Source organism: Electrophorus electricus, chromosome 16, assembly GCF_041902795.1.
Source record: "Electrophorus electricus isolate QZ-2024a chromosome 16, ASM4190279v1, whole genome shotgun sequence".
Taxonomy (NCBI): domain Eukaryota; kingdom Metazoa; phylum Chordata; class Actinopteri; order Gymnotiformes; family Gymnotidae; genus Electrophorus; species Electrophorus electricus.
The window spans coordinates 25,015,001-25,032,033 of NC_137512.1; the positions used below are offsets into that span (position 1 = coordinate 25,015,001).

At 43.0% G+C, this 17,033-nt stretch overlaps 2 protein-coding genes across 2 annotated transcripts in view; both read left to right on the forward strand.

Moving 5' to 3' along the window:
* The window catches only part of slc7a5 (solute carrier family 7 member 5), a 20,247-nt gene extending 13,419 nt beyond the window's left edge, over window positions 1–6,828 (forward strand). The window contains exons 8-10 of the mRNA XM_035532152.2: window positions 1,211–1,360; window positions 2,393–2,570; window positions 2,940–6,828. Coding sequence (XP_035388045.1) covers window positions 1,211–1,360; window positions 2,393–2,570; window positions 2,940–2,995 — 384 coding nt within the window. The 3' untranslated portion in view covers window positions 2,996–6,828. The remainder of the gene's footprint in view (window positions 1–1,210; window positions 1,361–2,392; window positions 2,571–2,939) is intronic.
* A 4,401-nt stretch (window positions 6,829–11,229) lies between these two features.
* Window positions 11,230–16,856, forward strand: klhdc4 (kelch domain containing 4). Its single transcript, XM_027030238.3, has 12 exons — window positions 11,230–11,454; window positions 11,836–11,927; window positions 12,004–12,082; window positions 12,368–12,466; window positions 12,686–12,822; window positions 13,072–13,164; window positions 13,631–13,793; window positions 14,435–14,513; window positions 14,616–14,824; window positions 15,113–15,554; window positions 15,739–15,861; window positions 16,265–16,856. The coding sequence occupies exons 1-12, from the start codon at window positions 11,356–11,358 to the stop codon at window positions 16,435–16,437; spliced, it is 1,788 nt and encodes a 595-aa protein (XP_026886039.2). The 5' UTR covers window positions 11,230–11,355; the 3' UTR covers window positions 16,438–16,856.
* Window positions 16,857–17,033: the final 177 nt, after the last annotated feature.

Below are 17,033 nucleotides of genomic sequence, written 5' to 3' on the forward strand. Positions count from 1 at the left end.
ATGTACATATTAACGCTTATATTTTCATATACCTGTTTCAGGTTATTACTGCAGTTATTATTAATATATGAGTATAATCGTATCTGACTGGTCGTATCTGGCCAAACATTGTTCTACTGTTGCTGTCACATGGCTCCGCCCTTCTCCCCATCCTGATCCTGTGTGCCCCCACCCTTTCTCATCATGCCATGCCCTGTTCCACCCTCACCTGGCCTGCCTCATCCATGGCAGTTCACTATTAAAAATGCAAAGTGGCATGAAGACTGCACGTTCCACATTGGTGCCACGCACACCCATACACTCGCCTGCAGGAAAACGACACGAGAACAGATGTAGGTCAGCTACAAAAATGACAGGGCGAAAAGGGAAGCTTTGCTCCTGTCTTTGATTGTAAGTGAACAATGTTTTGCATAATGTTGATGTAGGGAAGTCCAGTGTGAAAGTAAAGCTCCACACTGTAACAGAGCCTCTGTTGTTTCTGGCCATGAAACATCTCCTCTTCTCTGGTTTGCCATGTTGCAACACTAGACTGATGGACATATTTTAAGATGCAGTGTGGAATATCATTAGGGGATAAATGTGCTAGTACAATAACATGATTTCTATTTCGGGACACACTAGAAAAAGGTTGAACTGACATTGTACTATACACACAACTAGGGGAACCACCTCTGCTTGGTGTCCTTAAAACAGTTTAACTGCAAGCATTCCAAAACACCAACAGTTTTGATTGTTTGATTCTTGGCTCCGAGATGGTCTCAGTCTGACTTTGCCGTGATTGGAACAGCAACACCACCCTTGTGCCAAGATGATGTCATGTTATAACTGATGTAAACTGATGAGAAAGTGTGCAGGCAAAGCCAATAAGGTCAAACCCCCAAATGGGAAGATTAGGTTCTCCTTGGGTTTTGCTTTGTTGGTGTGACCACAGTACAACTCGTACGACCTACCCTAGGAAAAATTAAAAGTCAGACCTGCTGAATTCTTCAACTCTGCTTCAACCCTTTACATGAAACCCCTTTAATTCAAACATGTCATCAGGAATGTTCTGTTAAGAAGCACGTCTGAGGGTCCTTCAGATGTCTCAGGGTTTACCTCATCATCTAAACAAGTGTTGTGTTTCTCTTCCCACTCTGACCCATCAGTGTTTGTAGCTTTGACCATTTGTGTGTGTGTGTGTGTGTGTGTGTGTGTGTGTGTTCTTTCATAGTGTGTGATGACACTCCTCTATGCCTTTTCCAACGATATCTCCTCAGTCATCAACTTCTTCAGCTTCTTCAATTGGCTCTGTATCGCCATGGCAATTATCGGCATGATGTGGTTACGCTACAAGAAGCCTGACCTGGAACGACCAATCAAGGTGTGCAGTGGGCGGGGTATGCAGCAGTGACAGGACTCGCTTGTTGGTAGGATGTCTTGCATATGACAAAGTAAGATGTATTTATTAGCGGACTGTGGTTCTGTTTAGTGGGTGGATCTCAGTACTGCTCGATGTGACACAGACTCTTTGTGGTATGCAAACTACCTCTCGGTCTTATCCCCCGCCCACCCATCCCAATAGTGGACTCGATGACCAAGGTCATTTGCCTGGTTGGCATGGTGACACTTACCAAGCGAGATGTGTTGTCACTATAGTGCCAGGGGCCAACTCTGATGAGCCTCAGTAGTTTACACTCTTTTTGTCTTTCTTTCTACTGTGTATCTCTCTGTCTATCTGTCTCTTTATTTATCCCTCACTTTCTGTCTCCCTTTTTCCAGCCCCCTTTCTCTCTCATATTCTCACTCTCCTTTTCATCTTTGAACCCCCCCTTCTCCCAGTTTCTTGGTACATTCCACTGTCTCTCTGTTCCTCGGCTATGCTCCCTCAGTATATCCGTGCTGCTCTGGCCTGGCTTTCTCTCTCTCTCTCTCTCTCTCTCTGCCCAGTCTATCACCCGAAGTTTCCACTTGATGGTTGTTTTGCGCCTTTGTGTAAACACAACTCGATAAAAGAACTGAAAATTTATCGCCGGTTTAGAGAAGGTGTTGTTTAGCACAGTGCTGTGTGTTTCCTGGATGTCTTTCAGCAGGCTTGTGCAAGGCTGGCTTTGTTAGAGGGACTCAGGGGTTTTTAGTGTGTGGATTGAGGCAGTAATCAGATCACCAGAATCTTCCTGACATTAAATTACCTGTAAACTCCCTTAAACAACTGTTAAGTCTCTGGAGGGAAACAAAGGTCTCAAATAAGCTCTGTGATGAATGATTGTCAAAGACACAAACAAATCCAGGGTGTGACATTTGGTTCTTTGACACCCATTCAAATTCAGCGTGTGTTGGGTTTTGGGCCTTTGTGTTCCTCTGCTCCGAGGATGATGAGTGCGAGGAAGGTGAGACATCTCTCCCTGCTGTGCAGGTCAACATCCTGCTGCCTGTGTCCTTCGTCCTGGCCTGCCTCTTCCTCATCGTGGTGTCCGTGTGGAAGACCCCAGCCGAGTGTGCTATTGGCTTTGGCATCATCGGCACGGGCCTGCCGGTCTACTTCTGCGGAGTGTGGTGGAAGAACAAGCCAAACTGGCTCCGGCATGCCATCTGTGAGTCTACCTGCCATCCCTGTGTTACCATGGTGAAAGTACAGAGAGCAGAGGGAGACGTAGGTGACACGTCAAAATAAAATAAATTAGTGACACGTCAAAATAAAAGTCCTATAAGGAAAAAAAAATTTATTTAGCATTCTAAAACATGGGTCTGTAAGTTCAGGTTCAGAAAGTATGTCTGGGTTTGATATAAGCCTTTTAATTTCACCATTATAACTCTCCTTGTTCACTCGAGATAATTAGCAAATAGAGGCAGGTGGAACAAAGTCCTTTCTCTGAACCGTCCACCTCTGTCCTTAAGTAATATACAGGACAATTGTAGTTATACTCTAGTGATGAAGATGTCTGTCCTGTTTCTCCACACAGTCTCAACCACGGCATTGTTTCAGAAGATGATGGAGGTGGTGCCTCAGGAATCGTGAACACAAGCCGGACAGTTGGAGGCCCTACTGCGCACAAGCGAAGGCTGTTCGTCTCCTCACCGTTAGCCCCTCCGTTACTGCCCTGCCAGGCAGGGACATGCTCTGCCCCTTTGCTCAGTCCTGCCCCTCAGAACAACAGGGGAATTGAATGTGTAGGTTCTTTAAATCCAGGTCTGCTAAGTTTGTTGTTTTTGGGGTTTTTTTCCTGTCTCTGGAAAAAAAAAACATCCTTGCAGTGTAAACTCATACATTCTTCACACTCCCGGTCAAGCTTTTGTACATTATTTATTTAATGTCATTTTGTAGCAGTTTTATTTTTGCCGTTCCTGCTGTAGCTGAACTGCTCCCTGTGTTTGGTCTCTGTGTAGTGTGTCAGCGTCCTGAAGGATTTCAAGCGCAGTATTCTGGATGTGCCTATAATCTGCATAGATGTGTCATCGTTATGGTTTAAGAGCAAAAACTAATAAGAATCCTAAATCCCCATCTGCTGTGACAGTGCAGACTCAGTGTTCAAGCCGTTGTTCCGGCTTGGGCGTCTGTAAAAGTGAATAAGTCCGAGTTACTCATGGCATATGTAGTTTTGTGTTCAGTTTTTTATTGTCTTTTTGGGGTAGTTAAACTGAGCATAATTGTGGGTAGTAGTGACTCAAGTCTTTCTCTTGTCCTGCTGAGGTTTTCCCATCCCATCTACCCAAGTAACAAAAACATCCTGTTGACAGCAGTTTATGTATTGGAGTCGTACATTCAAGTCTTTAGTTTTGTATTTGTGGGGTTTTTTTTAACAGATTGAATTTTTCACATTCAGTCCTAAGAAAGCTCCGTTCCGCAGGGTTCTTGCTGATGCATGAGGTTACATTCATTATTATGTATGACTATTGAATCATGAGCTCTTCGGAAGACCCTGTTGGATCAATTTCTTCTGTGCTGTACCACAGTGAACTAAGATGTGATTGTATATTTTGTAAATGCTTTTTTATGATTTTCTAAGGCCATATCCACTTGTACTGACCTGGTGTCATAGAGTGAGAGCTTGAGATTTAATTGCACGTTTAAGTGTTATTTTGGACCCTGTTTTTGGCAAATCAGAAACAACCACTATGATTGCATTCCATAAAGTACCTGCTCATTGCATGGCAATGAAACGTTTCTCATTAAGTGTGCTTGAGTTAGGAGAATTTAGTTGTGTATGTTGTTGGTGAAATGTTCCATCTCAGACACTTCTGCTTATGTACATTATGACCAATCGCAGGTGTCCTTCTAATCTGACAATCGGCAGTGCTTTCCACTAATCTCTCAGTATCTCTCCACTAATTTCCACTAATCTCTCAGTATCTCTCCACTAATTTCCACTAATCTCTCAGTATCTCTCCACTAATTTCCACTAATCTCTCAGTATCTCTCCACTAATTTCCACTAATCTCTCAGTATCTCTCCACTAATTTCCACTCATCTCTCATGTATCCAGATGTGCTGTCATTGATAATCACATTCACAATTCAGAAATTGCTATTATTTTATGTTTTTGCAATAATCCAGCAGTCCTGTTGAGAATAGGGTCTTTAGCCGTCTTTCGTCTTTTAGAAATTATGATATAGGTAAACTGTTAGTCAGATTAGCAGCATACTTCCTCTGAGATAATGTGAGAACACGTGTTCTTGTGTTCTCTGTGTGTGTGTGTGTGTGTGTGTGTGTGTGTGTGTGTGGTTGCATCATAGCTCTGCAGAGAACATGTCCACAACAAAACCTTCAATGGCCCTAGTCTTGGACTCTGATACACTCTACAATCTGTTTATACAGCTCAATGCTTATGATGTTCTAGAATTTACTCTGCAGTCAGATAGTCTTTGGAAAGTCAAAAATATTCTGAGCCAAATATTTATCAGATTCATTATTTTGAGGTTTGGTTATTTTTGTCATTCAGAATGATTTGGATTAGTCCAGTATTGTAGTGCCTCAGTTATGAATACTGATGCAATCAAAAAATATTACTATAAAATTTGTTTGTGGGTGGGTGTATGTACATGCATGTGCACACTGTATGTAGTGAATCACTGGTTTACCTGATACCTGATTAATCGTCTGAGTGAAGTTTGTCCTGCAGGTTAGGCTGTAGCCTGCAGCAATTCATACAGATAATGGATTGTAATTATGGGTAAAAATATAATTCTCCCCTGATGGTTACAAGATTCCACTGGGAAGCTTTAAAGTGGTTGAATAGGCATCAAACCAAATTTGGCCTGCATTTACATTGTTTTACCTCTGAAGAAGTGAGAATGTTTTAAAATTTCACTGAGAGTGTGTGTGTGTGTGTGTGCGCGCGCGTGTGTGTGTGTGTGTGTGTGTGTGTGTGTGTGTGTGTGTGAGAGAGAGAGAGAGAGCAGAATATACTGCAGTAGTGAGGAGAGTGTGGTAAGTGTGTGTGATCTCTAGTGTAGGCTGTTGCATGACACTATTTGTGTTTATGAAGCATCTGTTTAAAACAGGTTGGAAAGGTGAAGCACGAGTTGTATAGTATTGTTGCATTTTGCTCATGACTATGGTTTTCCAGCTGGATTGTGCTGAGGTTACTGGAGCTGTACGGTGTCGTGTACATGAAGGTAGAGGCCAGATACAGTGTGGGAACCATTTAAGCAGAGTCCTCTGAGGGCTCCCAGGGGCCATGAGTACAGTGCGCTCTGTGCATGGCACATCTTCCAACAGCGTTCGGAGAATGTGTATCTGTATACTAGAAAAGTTTAACCATTTAACTAACACCCAAGTCAGACTATGATGACTAATTTAAATAGTCTGTAGAAGGTTACTTGTGTATTTATTTATTTGTAGGATTTTATTATTATTATTAGTCCTCTAATATTTTTTACTAGTTTAGTTCTCTAATATTTTTTTAAAATTGTTATTAGTATGTTACTGTATTTTTTTTTAAAATTTTTTTACCTTAAACTCTGTACTGGTATGTTGAGTCTTTAGTTTGTATTAGCTCATAGAGCTGTCACAGTTCTGTCTCTCTGCTGTATTTGATTCAAAGAATCTATCTCATCTAGTTTTGTTTTGGTTTGTGGATTTTTGTTTGTTTTTGTTTGTTTGTTTGGTTGATTTACACTGTCTCACACTGTTATACACTTTTTTTCTGTTTGTACACTGACAGGTAAGCATCCCACCTGCTTATCTGTATAAATGTCTACTGAAAACAAATGTGTTTCGATTCCTCGGCTTCTTATCTGAGTCTGCCCTAAAGTCAGTGGGTAAAATGACCGTCAAAGTCCACCGCACAGGCTCACATCTGCGTATGGCACAAACCATGGAGCTGTCATATCCCTTAAAAACCCAACACGTTTTCTTGAGTTTGACTTGCTTTAAGGTAGGAAGTTAGTTGTGTGAAAGTTTCCTGGTTCTTTTGGCCCAGCTAAAGTATTTATGGTATGTGACAAGTAAGCCACAGCCCAGCTGCATATGCATTCGTGATCTCTGGTGAGACATAACTATAAAGAGGGGAAAGCTTTTCTTTTTCACACACACACTCTCTCTATTAAAATGCAGCCGCCATTTGCGCACAAGTACTCTTCTTTATGGAATTCTTTTTTATTCCTGTGCACACTGACCTCAGGGCAGACTCTGGGCAGTGTAATGGGGCCGCCGTCACATTTCAGCTGTTCCCAGATCTGTGGATTGAACTCCGTGATGCACTTCTCTACAGATGCTCTGATCTTTTAGCTGCTATTGCATTAGTTCTTTCCTCTGACGTCTGTCTTTAAAGCCGATCACAAAGTCTTTTTTGTTGTTTTGTGGGGTTTTATTGTTGTTGTTTTTGAGAATAAAGTAATTCAAACCCTTAAGTATCTCGACTTCGTGCATAACTTGTGGTCAAAAGGTGTTGATGAAGTTCATTAATATTCCTAAACTGGAATGTACGGTACAGGTTGTCATTAGAACCTGCTCAGGTTGCCAGTGCGTGATTCTGATGATTATGTTGCATTGTTGAGGTTTTGTCGTGTGTTGGCCTTTTATCTGTGTAGAGCTAATTAGCAGCGTTTGGCATTACCTTGCCAGTTGGAAAACCTCAAAGACAGAACTAGCTGCTTGAAAACGGTTTGCTAAGGCAGAAGAGGAACCCGAAACATGAGTAGGAAGGAGAAGAGATCCAGAATCAGATCGTTTTTTCACCAACCCCTAGATTTGCAAGGAGTTGTACAACACACAACATAACTGGCTTTAATATTGTTTTTATTAGCTACAATCAGTAACCACAGCCCACTGGGGGACTACACTGGGTACAGGGAAAGGGGAGGAGGTGAAGTCCAGGACAGGGCACCAACCATCACTGGACATACATGCACACATTCATCAATACACAAATACACATATATACCTATGTAGGTGGTCTCCCTCATGAAACATACCTGATCTCCCTCGTCTGAGCTCTGTGAATACCGAAAAGAGAAGGGGTTGGTCTGGACGAGTGTGTACGGAAGATGGATCTCCCTGGAGATCTGGACCAGTTGGAGCTCACCAAGAGCCTGAAGATCATGTGACCTACCCGGGAGGGACCAGATCACCCAGCCTTGTTTGGCTGTAATGCACCTGTGGCTCCAACACACTCCTCACAGGTGTGACAGGTAGAATGCCCTGCCCTCTCCTCATAGAGCAGGAACGTTCACACCTGCAGCCGATTCATACGAGATTGTTTCTGACTGTTAGAAGCAGGACGTTCTGATGAAATTAGCACTAACTTTTTTCAAAGTATACAATATCTGGGTGTTAAGAAGGAAACTCCTGTTTCCCTGTGGTGTACGGTGCCTGTCAGCCAAGTCGGCAGCTGGGAGAGGATACTCGGGATTCACAAGCAAAGTGTGGAGCTTTGCTACCAAATTCAACATGCTCATGCTAACTGCCTCCTCACTCGCAATCAAGTCTCGTGGACGAGGGACAAACATTTCGTCTGTTTCTGTGGTTACAGGATCTGGTCAGGTCTCTGGTTGGAGTCTAATAAGCGGACTTGAAATTCACAAAGCAAAATGACAGTCAAAAGTTTCTTCTGATCCTAACACAAGCACTGCCCCAAACATTGGCTCAGCATGAACAAACGATCACAACACACACCTCTCCCCACACACCTGAGCAAGCTCACAGATCACACTGCATACTTCAGATGTTTCTGCCCCACCCCTTGCCCTGACACTGCCTCGCCCTCTTCTCATATAGCAGGACTGCTCACACATTTGCCTGGTTATCATGTAATCAGAGACAGTGCAGAGAGGAGAGGTCTGGGCATGGTAGACCTTTGGTCCTAGAGTAAAATTAGTGTCGTAATATACACAGTGGCTTCAAACCGAGCTAGTGTTATAACCACAGTCTGTCTAAACCATGGTTCCTCTCATGTGTGACTGTGTCAGACGCAGTGTCCAGTAGAGACAGAGCTTTTCTAATGTCCCACTTACAGGCTTAAACTCCTGGGTCAAGGTATATTAAACATATATCCCACTTACAGTCTTAAACTCCTGGGTCAAGGTATATTAAACATATATCGGAATTAAAAGCAAATATGAAGAATCAAATTAGAACAGTTACCACAGCTGGAGGCCGTGTATGTGTTGTAAAAGTGTCAAACTGTAGAAGCCATATTTCAGTCTCTTCAGACTGAGATGATACATTTGTGGTGGCAGGTAGCACACTTGAATCTGATATTAACACTTCAGAATGTGTGTATTTGTGTGTGTGTGTGTGTGTGTGTGTGTGTGTGTGTGTTGTTCACTGTCTGGTTTTGTCTGGTTTCTGGGCAACAGATCATAGCATGTAATTTTATCTATTTAAATGATAGCATTATTTGTTGAGATTACATTCAATACTGTGCAGAATAAAGGCAAAGCAATTTCCCAGAGCTCCTGTCATCTTGGCTGTATCATCCTGTCACCCCTGGTCACGACTCTCTGGATCAGGCACCACAATGCACTAAAAAGATTTTTGACGTAGACCATGTTGACTCATCAAGACACCCCCCCCCCACCCGCCACTTGCCATTTGAACAAATCTCATCAACAAACATTAAAAACATGATTTGAGAGAGTAAAGGGAAGAAGGAAAACAATGTGTTTCTAAACACAAAAAACATGTCTCATAACTGGACATGTGAGACAACGGCTAAGGGAGCAACACAGCATTTCCTCTGGATAAAGACTAGTGTAGAATAAAGACTGTTGAAGAATAAAGACTAGTGTAGAATAAAGACTGGTGAAGAATGAAGACCGGTGTAGAATCAAGACTGGTAAAGAATAAAGACTGCTATAGAATAAAGGCTGGTGTAGAATAAAGACTGGTGAACAATAAAGACTGCTGTAGAATAAAGGCTGGTGAAGAATAAAGACTGGTGTAGAATAAAGACTGGTGAAGAATAAAGACTGCTGTAGAATAAAGACTGGTGAAGAATAAAGACTGGTGTAGAATAAAGGCTGGTGTAGCTTTATTCAGAGAGTATAGCTGACCAAGGGCTTTGGGGCACATATGGGACCAGAATAGCACATGCATAATTTTTTGTGTGTGTGTGTGTGTGTTAGTGTGTACACACCTGTATGTGAGTTTCTGGTAAGATGTATGATTTCAGAGAAGACAAAGTTAGCTTGCACATGTGAATACACACACATCCACTTACAAAGCCTCCTTCATAGTGAAGAGCTGGCAGTCATAAGCCTAAGGGATATTATAGCAGTCATGTGTTCTATGAACCAGAATAAACCAGTTCAAATGGTTGCAAATAGTTATCACAAAACCAGACATTGTGTAATACAGCAATAAGTGGAAGTAAATGTTTGTTGAAGTTCTGAATCAAAAGACAATTGATCTGCATCAGTAAACAATGGAATCATTTATACAAAGCAGTTATACTGTTTCTGAGTTACAGAAACACAGAAACATTAGACTAGGTAATAGGAACCCAGACACAAAGACTAGTCTCAGGCTAGAGTTAAAGTAATTCTCCACAGCAAATTTATCTTAGTCATTTCTCTAGACTTAATTAGTTTTCAGTCATAAGCTTCATGGTCTCTAACCATGTAATTCTGAGTGCTGCCTTGAGCTTACTGGTACTGCCACAATGTGTACAGACAAGGAACTGCGCAGGTGATTCAGTATGGTTCAGAATTAAGGTTCACACACTCTCTCTCCCTTTCGCGCGCACACACGCACACACCTCTAGCTCCCATGTGGAATGTAACAGAGGAAATCAGAATAATCCGACTCTGTAAAGAAAATTCCTCTTCAGTCATCAGACTGGTGGAAGAGTAGAAGACTTATTGTTCACCTTTTTCAACGTGTGTGTGTGTGTGTGTGTGTAAACACAGGGTGCATGGCCAGGGCCTCTAGGAGTCTGAATGCTGGACTCTCTGACTGATCTTTCCTGTGTTTCTGTATGTCTAAAGGCCAAGCCCTTGTAAAATGTACCCTAGAAGAGTAAAGAGGGGTATTGATTGATTTACAAGCATTTTCTGCTGTTAAATATTAATCAAACACATTCAGAAAAGGAAACCAACTTATTGGTAATTATTATTTAACTTAATATTTATTTAACCCAGTGATTTGAGATAAATAAATCTCAACTATCATAGGGATTACTATCATGATTCCAGTGTGAGGGTTTTGGTGGGGTTCATTGCATTGACTGCAATGAATGGTTTAATATGGACCCTCCAGTCATGGCTTTACCGGACATGGCGTGAACAACACACTTGTTTGCCGCACAATACCGTATTTCAGTTAAAACACATCCATCACCATCTTCTGTGGTTAGTGTAGTAGGTAATAATACTACCCGCCATGCGGCTACCAGGCTTAAGCCCCATCTGGGTAAGTGCACTATGATATACCAATGAGTCCTAATACCTCACTTGCCTGCCTCTGGCTTCACTTTGCTCTGGAGAGGAGCGTCTATACGTAAATGTTTTTGGGGTGCAGCTCAGGGTTCTCTCCGTCTACTAGCTTGACAAAACGCAAAGGACTGTGGTATACATAAAGCAACCTGTGCTTAATACGTATTTCGCTCAGATGTGAGTGATTCTACAGTTTTTCTTTTAGAAGCTTTTCCACGGGACTGAAAATTAGCTTTAGCTAGATGCGACGTAAACATTTCATGTAATAATGCTTATCTGTATTATCCGAATTACAGCAACTTTATACCTTTTCTAGCAAGCATACAGCAGCTGTTTATTTCACGAGGCGCTCATCCACCCCATGAGGTGGCAGTGTAATTCAAGCGTGGGAAAACGACCAGCGAGGAAGACGCTGTTTTCGGAAGTGAATGATCCGTCTTCTTCGTAGTCCCGTTAAAAGTCCACGTGTGTGATTTTCACGGTTAAACCGTAAGTTATCGTAAAATGGGGAAAAAGGGGAAAAAAGAAAAGAAGATAAAAGGGGCGGAGAAGACAGCCGCCAAAATGGAGAAAAAGGTCTCAAAGAGATCGAAAAAAGATGAGGTGGGTAGATAATATACCTTAGTTATCTACTTGGCTAGCTACATGGGTTAGAGTAGCTAGTGGCATGTAATAACTCAGTTTACTCCATTTAGAACTGGGGTGACCAGGTCTGGTCCTTGTGATCTAACGCCCTGCAGGGTTTAGTCCCAACACACCAAATCCAGTCACGTCCTTCAGTCGCTTTTCAATATTAGAGCCAGACGTGCTAGTCAGGGTGGGAACTAAACTGCATGGCATCAACTTTGGATCTCTGGAAATGGACTTTTTCGACCCTGATGTAAAACACCATAAATGACCACGTACAAATACAACAGATTAAAATAACCAGTAAGATCAAACATTAATTGTCTTTATACTCCGTATGTCCTGATGCACCAACAGGAGGACCTTGAGACGTTAATCGCAGAATTTCAGTCACTGGACGCGAAAAAAACGCAAGTCGTGGAGACAGCGTGCCCGCCTCCGCCACCCAGGTGCGCGACGTGTTTCCCGTGCAGGATCACGTGACTGAATGTTGTGACGCTTGAGTGACGTCTCCACTGTGTCCAGGCTCCACGCGTCTCTGTGCGCGCATCCTGACAAGGACGAGCTGATTTTGTTCGGCGGGGAGTACTTCAACGGGAAAAAGGTAGCGAGCATAGCTTTGACCTCTAATAGGGTTTGGCATGTCACAACAGAACAGTGTTGCAGTTTATGTAATACTGAATGCGTTATATTTGGATAGTAGACTGCAAGGGGTGTGCCTTTGCCCTTATAATGTATAATATGCATTTTATGTGCACTTTTTTTGAGCTGCTGACCTCACTAGAAAGCACCAGAGGAAAGTATGTGCATAGAAGTCTGGTTTGCTCAGGTGTGTAGAGAGCACTTTCTCCTTATTAAGAACCCACTTTGAATATTTCCTCTTCCTCAGACTTACCTGTACAACGAACTCTTCTTCTACAACGTAAAGAAAAACACGTGGGTAAAGTCAGACATCCCCAATCCTCCACCACGACGCTGTGCTCATCAGGTAGGCCTGTGTCTTGCATGTCTGTGCTCATCGGGTAGGCCCATGTCTGTTGGGCTCTCTCTCACTGAACGACGGGCTCAGTTTTATTTTCTCTGCTTTCCTCCCTTACTCCCCATAAACCTCCCCATCTCTATCTCTCTCTGTCTTCCCCATCTATCTCTCTCTCTCTCTCTCTCTCTCTCTCTCTCTCTCTCTCTCTCTCTCTCTCTCTCTCTGCAGGCAGTAGTGGTGCCTCATGGAGGGGGCCAGTTATGGGTGTTTGGGGGAGAGTTTGCTTCTCCAGATGGGGAGCAGTTCTATCATTACAAAGACCTGTGGGTGCTTCACTTGAACACACACACCTGGGAACAGATCAAGTAAGTCTTCTGCTATGAAAACTACAGCAAGTGAAAACACACCTTTCTTATTTTACATGAACATGTCATTGAACAAATCACTTAAGCCCATATCTCTTCATTTAACAGCTTTGTAAACTGTTATGATGTTAGTCCTGGATGAAAAGCAGGAATTGTGTGTCAGATTCTCCAAGTACAATGATGCTGAAGTTTCCAGTGCATCTCTCATATCTCACTCTCCCTTCCTGTGTATATTAATTTGGTCCTCAGAGCCCCTGGCGCCCCCTCTGGCAGAAGTGGTCATCGCATGGTCCTGAGTAAAAAACAGCTGCTTGTGTTTGGGGGATTCCATGAGAGTGCCAGGTGCTGAGATTAATATGAGCTTGCAGCAACATCATGAATGTATTTCATTCATATTATGAACCTCAGAATGTTCTGTAGAGTGGAGATATCCCTAAATTTGTTAATCTAATGGTTTAGCTAATGAGTGACAATTTAGATAATTTTTAGGTAATTAGCTGATGAGTTCAGTTAACAGTTTGGAAGTGGTAAATCACTAAAGTATGTGGTGCTGCTTCTGACAAGGATCAGATCTGAGTGATATTCAGGCTGTATATTCTGATGTCACACTTCAAATTAATTTGCTGCCGAAGAGCTTAATACAATGCTTCAGGTTAGAACTAAACTCTTCCAGTTTCTGTAGTGGCAACACTGAATGACAGTTCGCTCTATTACAGTCCGGTTCTTCTCTGTAAACGTGTCTGCGTGTGTCTGTCTGCGTGTGTGTCTCATGTGTCTGTGCGTATATGTCTGTGTGGGTCTCTCTCAGGGATTATATTTACTACAATGATATTCATGCGTTTAACTTGGACACCTTCACCTGGTCCAAACTGACCCCATCTGGAACTGGCCCCTGCCCTCGTTCTGCGTGCCAGATGACCCCAACCCCGGACGGCAGTGGGCTCATCATCTATGGCGGCTACTCCAAAGCCGTATGTGCTGTATTCAGGGTTACTTTTTGGGCTTCAGGTGCATCGCAAAGCTTTCTGAGGGGTTATATTGGCCCAGTTCTTCATAGCTGAGGGGTTATATTGGTCCAATTATTCATAGCTGAGGGGTTATATTGGCCCAGTTCTTCATAGCTGAGGGGTTATATTGGCCAAGTTCTGAATAGCTGATGGGTTATATTAACCCAGTTCTATATTAACCCAGTTGTTGTTTTTGGATAGTGGTTCTCAAACCTGTTGATCTGACTTGTTGATATGTAGATAGAAAGAAAGAAAACCCTGCAATAGCATTTCAAACAAGGGTTTGTAACACTGGGCTGAAACATGCTGTACATGTTGTACATGCTTTAAAATGAGCTGAAATGTGCTGTGTGATGATTCCGCATGTAAAGAAGGTGCACAGCCTGCTTATTTCATAATTCTTGCATTTGCTTACATATGATGCACTCTTACTAAGAGGGAGGGGTTTCAGGTGTTCACTGTCCATGACTTCATACATCTAAGACTCTGATTAAAAGTATGACTTTTCCATGGTACCTAGTCATGACCGCTAGCCTAGTCCTTTATGAGACCCAGGAGAGTGAGTGGATATGCGGGCTAATTGGTGGTTTTATCTCCCTGCCTAGAAAGCAAAGAAGGATGTGGATAAAGGGACCATCCATTCAGACATGTTCCTTCTAAAGAGAGACGGCAAAGATGAGCAAGGTAGCATGCAGCCATCACCCACGGCTTTAAGCTCTTTCTGATTCCGTCTGTGTTTGTAGCTGCCTGTCACACTGTTTGGCTGGTGCTGGTGTTTCTGTTCAGAGAAGTGGTCCTGGGTGAGGGTGAACCCCTCCGGGGTGAAGCCACCCCCTCGTACAGGGTTCTCCCTGGCAGTGGGGCCAGCAGGTCGGGCCCTGCTCTTCGGCGGAGTCTGCGACGAGGAAGATGAGGAGACTCTGGAGGGAGACTTCTTCAATGACCTTTACCTTTACGACATCCAAAAGAACCGCTGGTTTCCTGGCCAGCTCAAGGTACAAGTCAGTGAAATTCGTAGCAGTATGCTACTGGTCCATTTCAAATTTTGGGCTTCTGTACTCTTGATATTTGTTCCAAAACAGAACAGGTTAGCAAAAAATATATATTTCGGAGTGAGTTGTCCAACTCAAATTTGGTTGGCAAGAGAACCTTTTGTTTGACTAGATGACTTACCAGCAAATTTAGCAGTAAATGACAGATTGGCTGATGATTTATTTTCGCTACACCTTGGCCAGTCCTCATTCAAGAAGTGTTGCGTTCATATTTTTTCTGTTTGACAACAGGGGGGAAGGTCTGAGAGAAAAAGACGGCGCAGAGAGAAAAAAGACAGGGAGTGGGTGGGGCAGGCAGAGGCCACGCCCCCAGCGAGTAATGAGGAGGCACAGCATCCAGTGGAGATTGTCAAGGAGATCATCACCGAGGATGGGACGGTCATGACCATAAAACAAGCGATCCCAACGGCCCAGACAGCAGCCGAGCAGAGTGATGGTGAGGAGGAAGAAGAAGATGAGGAGGAAGAAGAGGGAGGTGAGGAAGGAGCTACTGCAGTTCTTTCCGTGGAGCCGTGCCCGAGGTCAAGCGCCATGGCAACAGTAAAACTTGGGAAGCTATATTTGTATGGAGGCATGTTTGAGGTGGGAGACCGGCAGTTCACCCTCAGTGACCTCTACTGCCTTGACCTGCACAAGATGGAGCAGTGGGTGGTGCTGGTGCAGATGGACCCCAGTAAGTGAGCCTAGTACAAGTTGCTCTGTTGTGAAAATGTACACATGGTTTTCCATGTGAAAAACGTATCAGCAGGAATTTGTATTGGAAATCTTTCACAAATCATTTAATTTCTTCTGCAGGATTTGAGGTATGTAGGAGAGAGCCCACAATTGAAAAAAGCAATGTATTACATCCATTACAGAAACTCAAGAGTGGTTAGAAGAATCTGAGTCAGAAGACGAAGGTCAGGATGAGGAGGCTAAAGGTGGTGAGGAAGATGATGATGAAGAAGAGACTTCAGAGGAAGAGAGCGATGAAGAGGAAGGTAATAGCTAAACTTTTTCTTTTTGTTGTTTTCTGACACTTTTAGGAGGGAAAAACAAGATATTCATGTGATAGAGCCTTGTTTGTCCAAGTTATCTTTCGCTATGAACATTTTTTTATATTAGACAAAAATAGGTGTGTAGATGGTGTTGAATAGATGGTATTATTAAGTCCTGTAGTGCAGATTTGCATTGATTTTTGCAAGAGGTTGTGTGTTGCCAGATCTGTGGTGATAACCTGTAACACTCTATTTTTTGGGGGGGATCTTTGTTCTACTGACTAGAGTCTTTTTTTTTTCTGCTGTTGGACAAAAGCTAATTGGTAAAGACAAAGTAAAAAAGGGTGGGGGGTGTCTCTTAACATGGAAGGAGTAGCGATCTTATACCTGTGTGTTTGTGCTGCAGAAGCAGAGCATCCCCCCGTAAAGCCTGGAGAGACTCTGTCTGACTACCAGAAGAGGACAGAGGCATACTGGCAGGGCCTGGCTCACGCCAACATGGGGCCCAATGCCAAAGACAAGAAGACCCAGAAAGTGGGACTTGCCATGGCCAAGGTGTTCTTTGAAGATCAGGCATAGCTGTGTGTGTGTCTGTGTGTGTCTGTGTGTATGTATGTCTGTGTGTGTGTGTATGTATGTGTGCGTGTGTGTGTGTGTGTGTGTGTGTGTGTGTGTGTGTGTGTGTGTGTGTGTGTGTGTGTGTGTGTGTGTGTGTGTGTGTGTGTGCACGTGCGTGTGTGTGCACAAGCGCGTACGTGAGCATGTGAATAAGCATGAATGATGGAATCTGAGTGTGTGTGGGTGTGCATTCATTTTTGTGAATGCTTATGAAATAATAAAGTCTTGAGTGTATTTCCTTCCCACACAAAGGAGTGTGTGTGTGTGAGAACACTGAATGTATATACATATGTTGGGTTTGTAAGAGCAGCTCAACCTTTTTGAGACTAGATTTGAGATATAGGACGATACTCGTCCAATAAAGCTATGCCTTATTCCAATCTTGTCCTTTTGGGTGGTCAATGGTGCTTTTAAACTAAACACAGTGAAATTCATTCGTTCGCTGTTTTTCACACTTGATAATAGTAAATAAATGTTAATAAACGTTCATTAAATAAATCACTCAGAGGTCCCAGCAACATAAGCGTCGTTATTATAAATCTGACATGTCTTTCGTA

Excerpts from the sequence above, each read along its gene's own strand:
- klhdc4 (XM_027030238.3), top strand. The coding sequence starts at position 11,356 with ATGGGGAAAAAGGGGAAAAAAGAAAAGAAGATAAAAGGGGCGGAGAAG. Across the intron at positions 11,455-11,835 it reads AGAGATCGAAAAAAGATGAG|GAGGACCTTGAGACGTTAAT; the intron begins GTGGGTAGATAA and ends ATGCACCAACAG. Across the intron at positions 12,083-12,367 it reads AGTACTTCAACGGGAAAAAG|ACTTACCTGTACAACGAACT; the intron begins GTAGCGAGCATA and ends CCTCTTCCTCAG.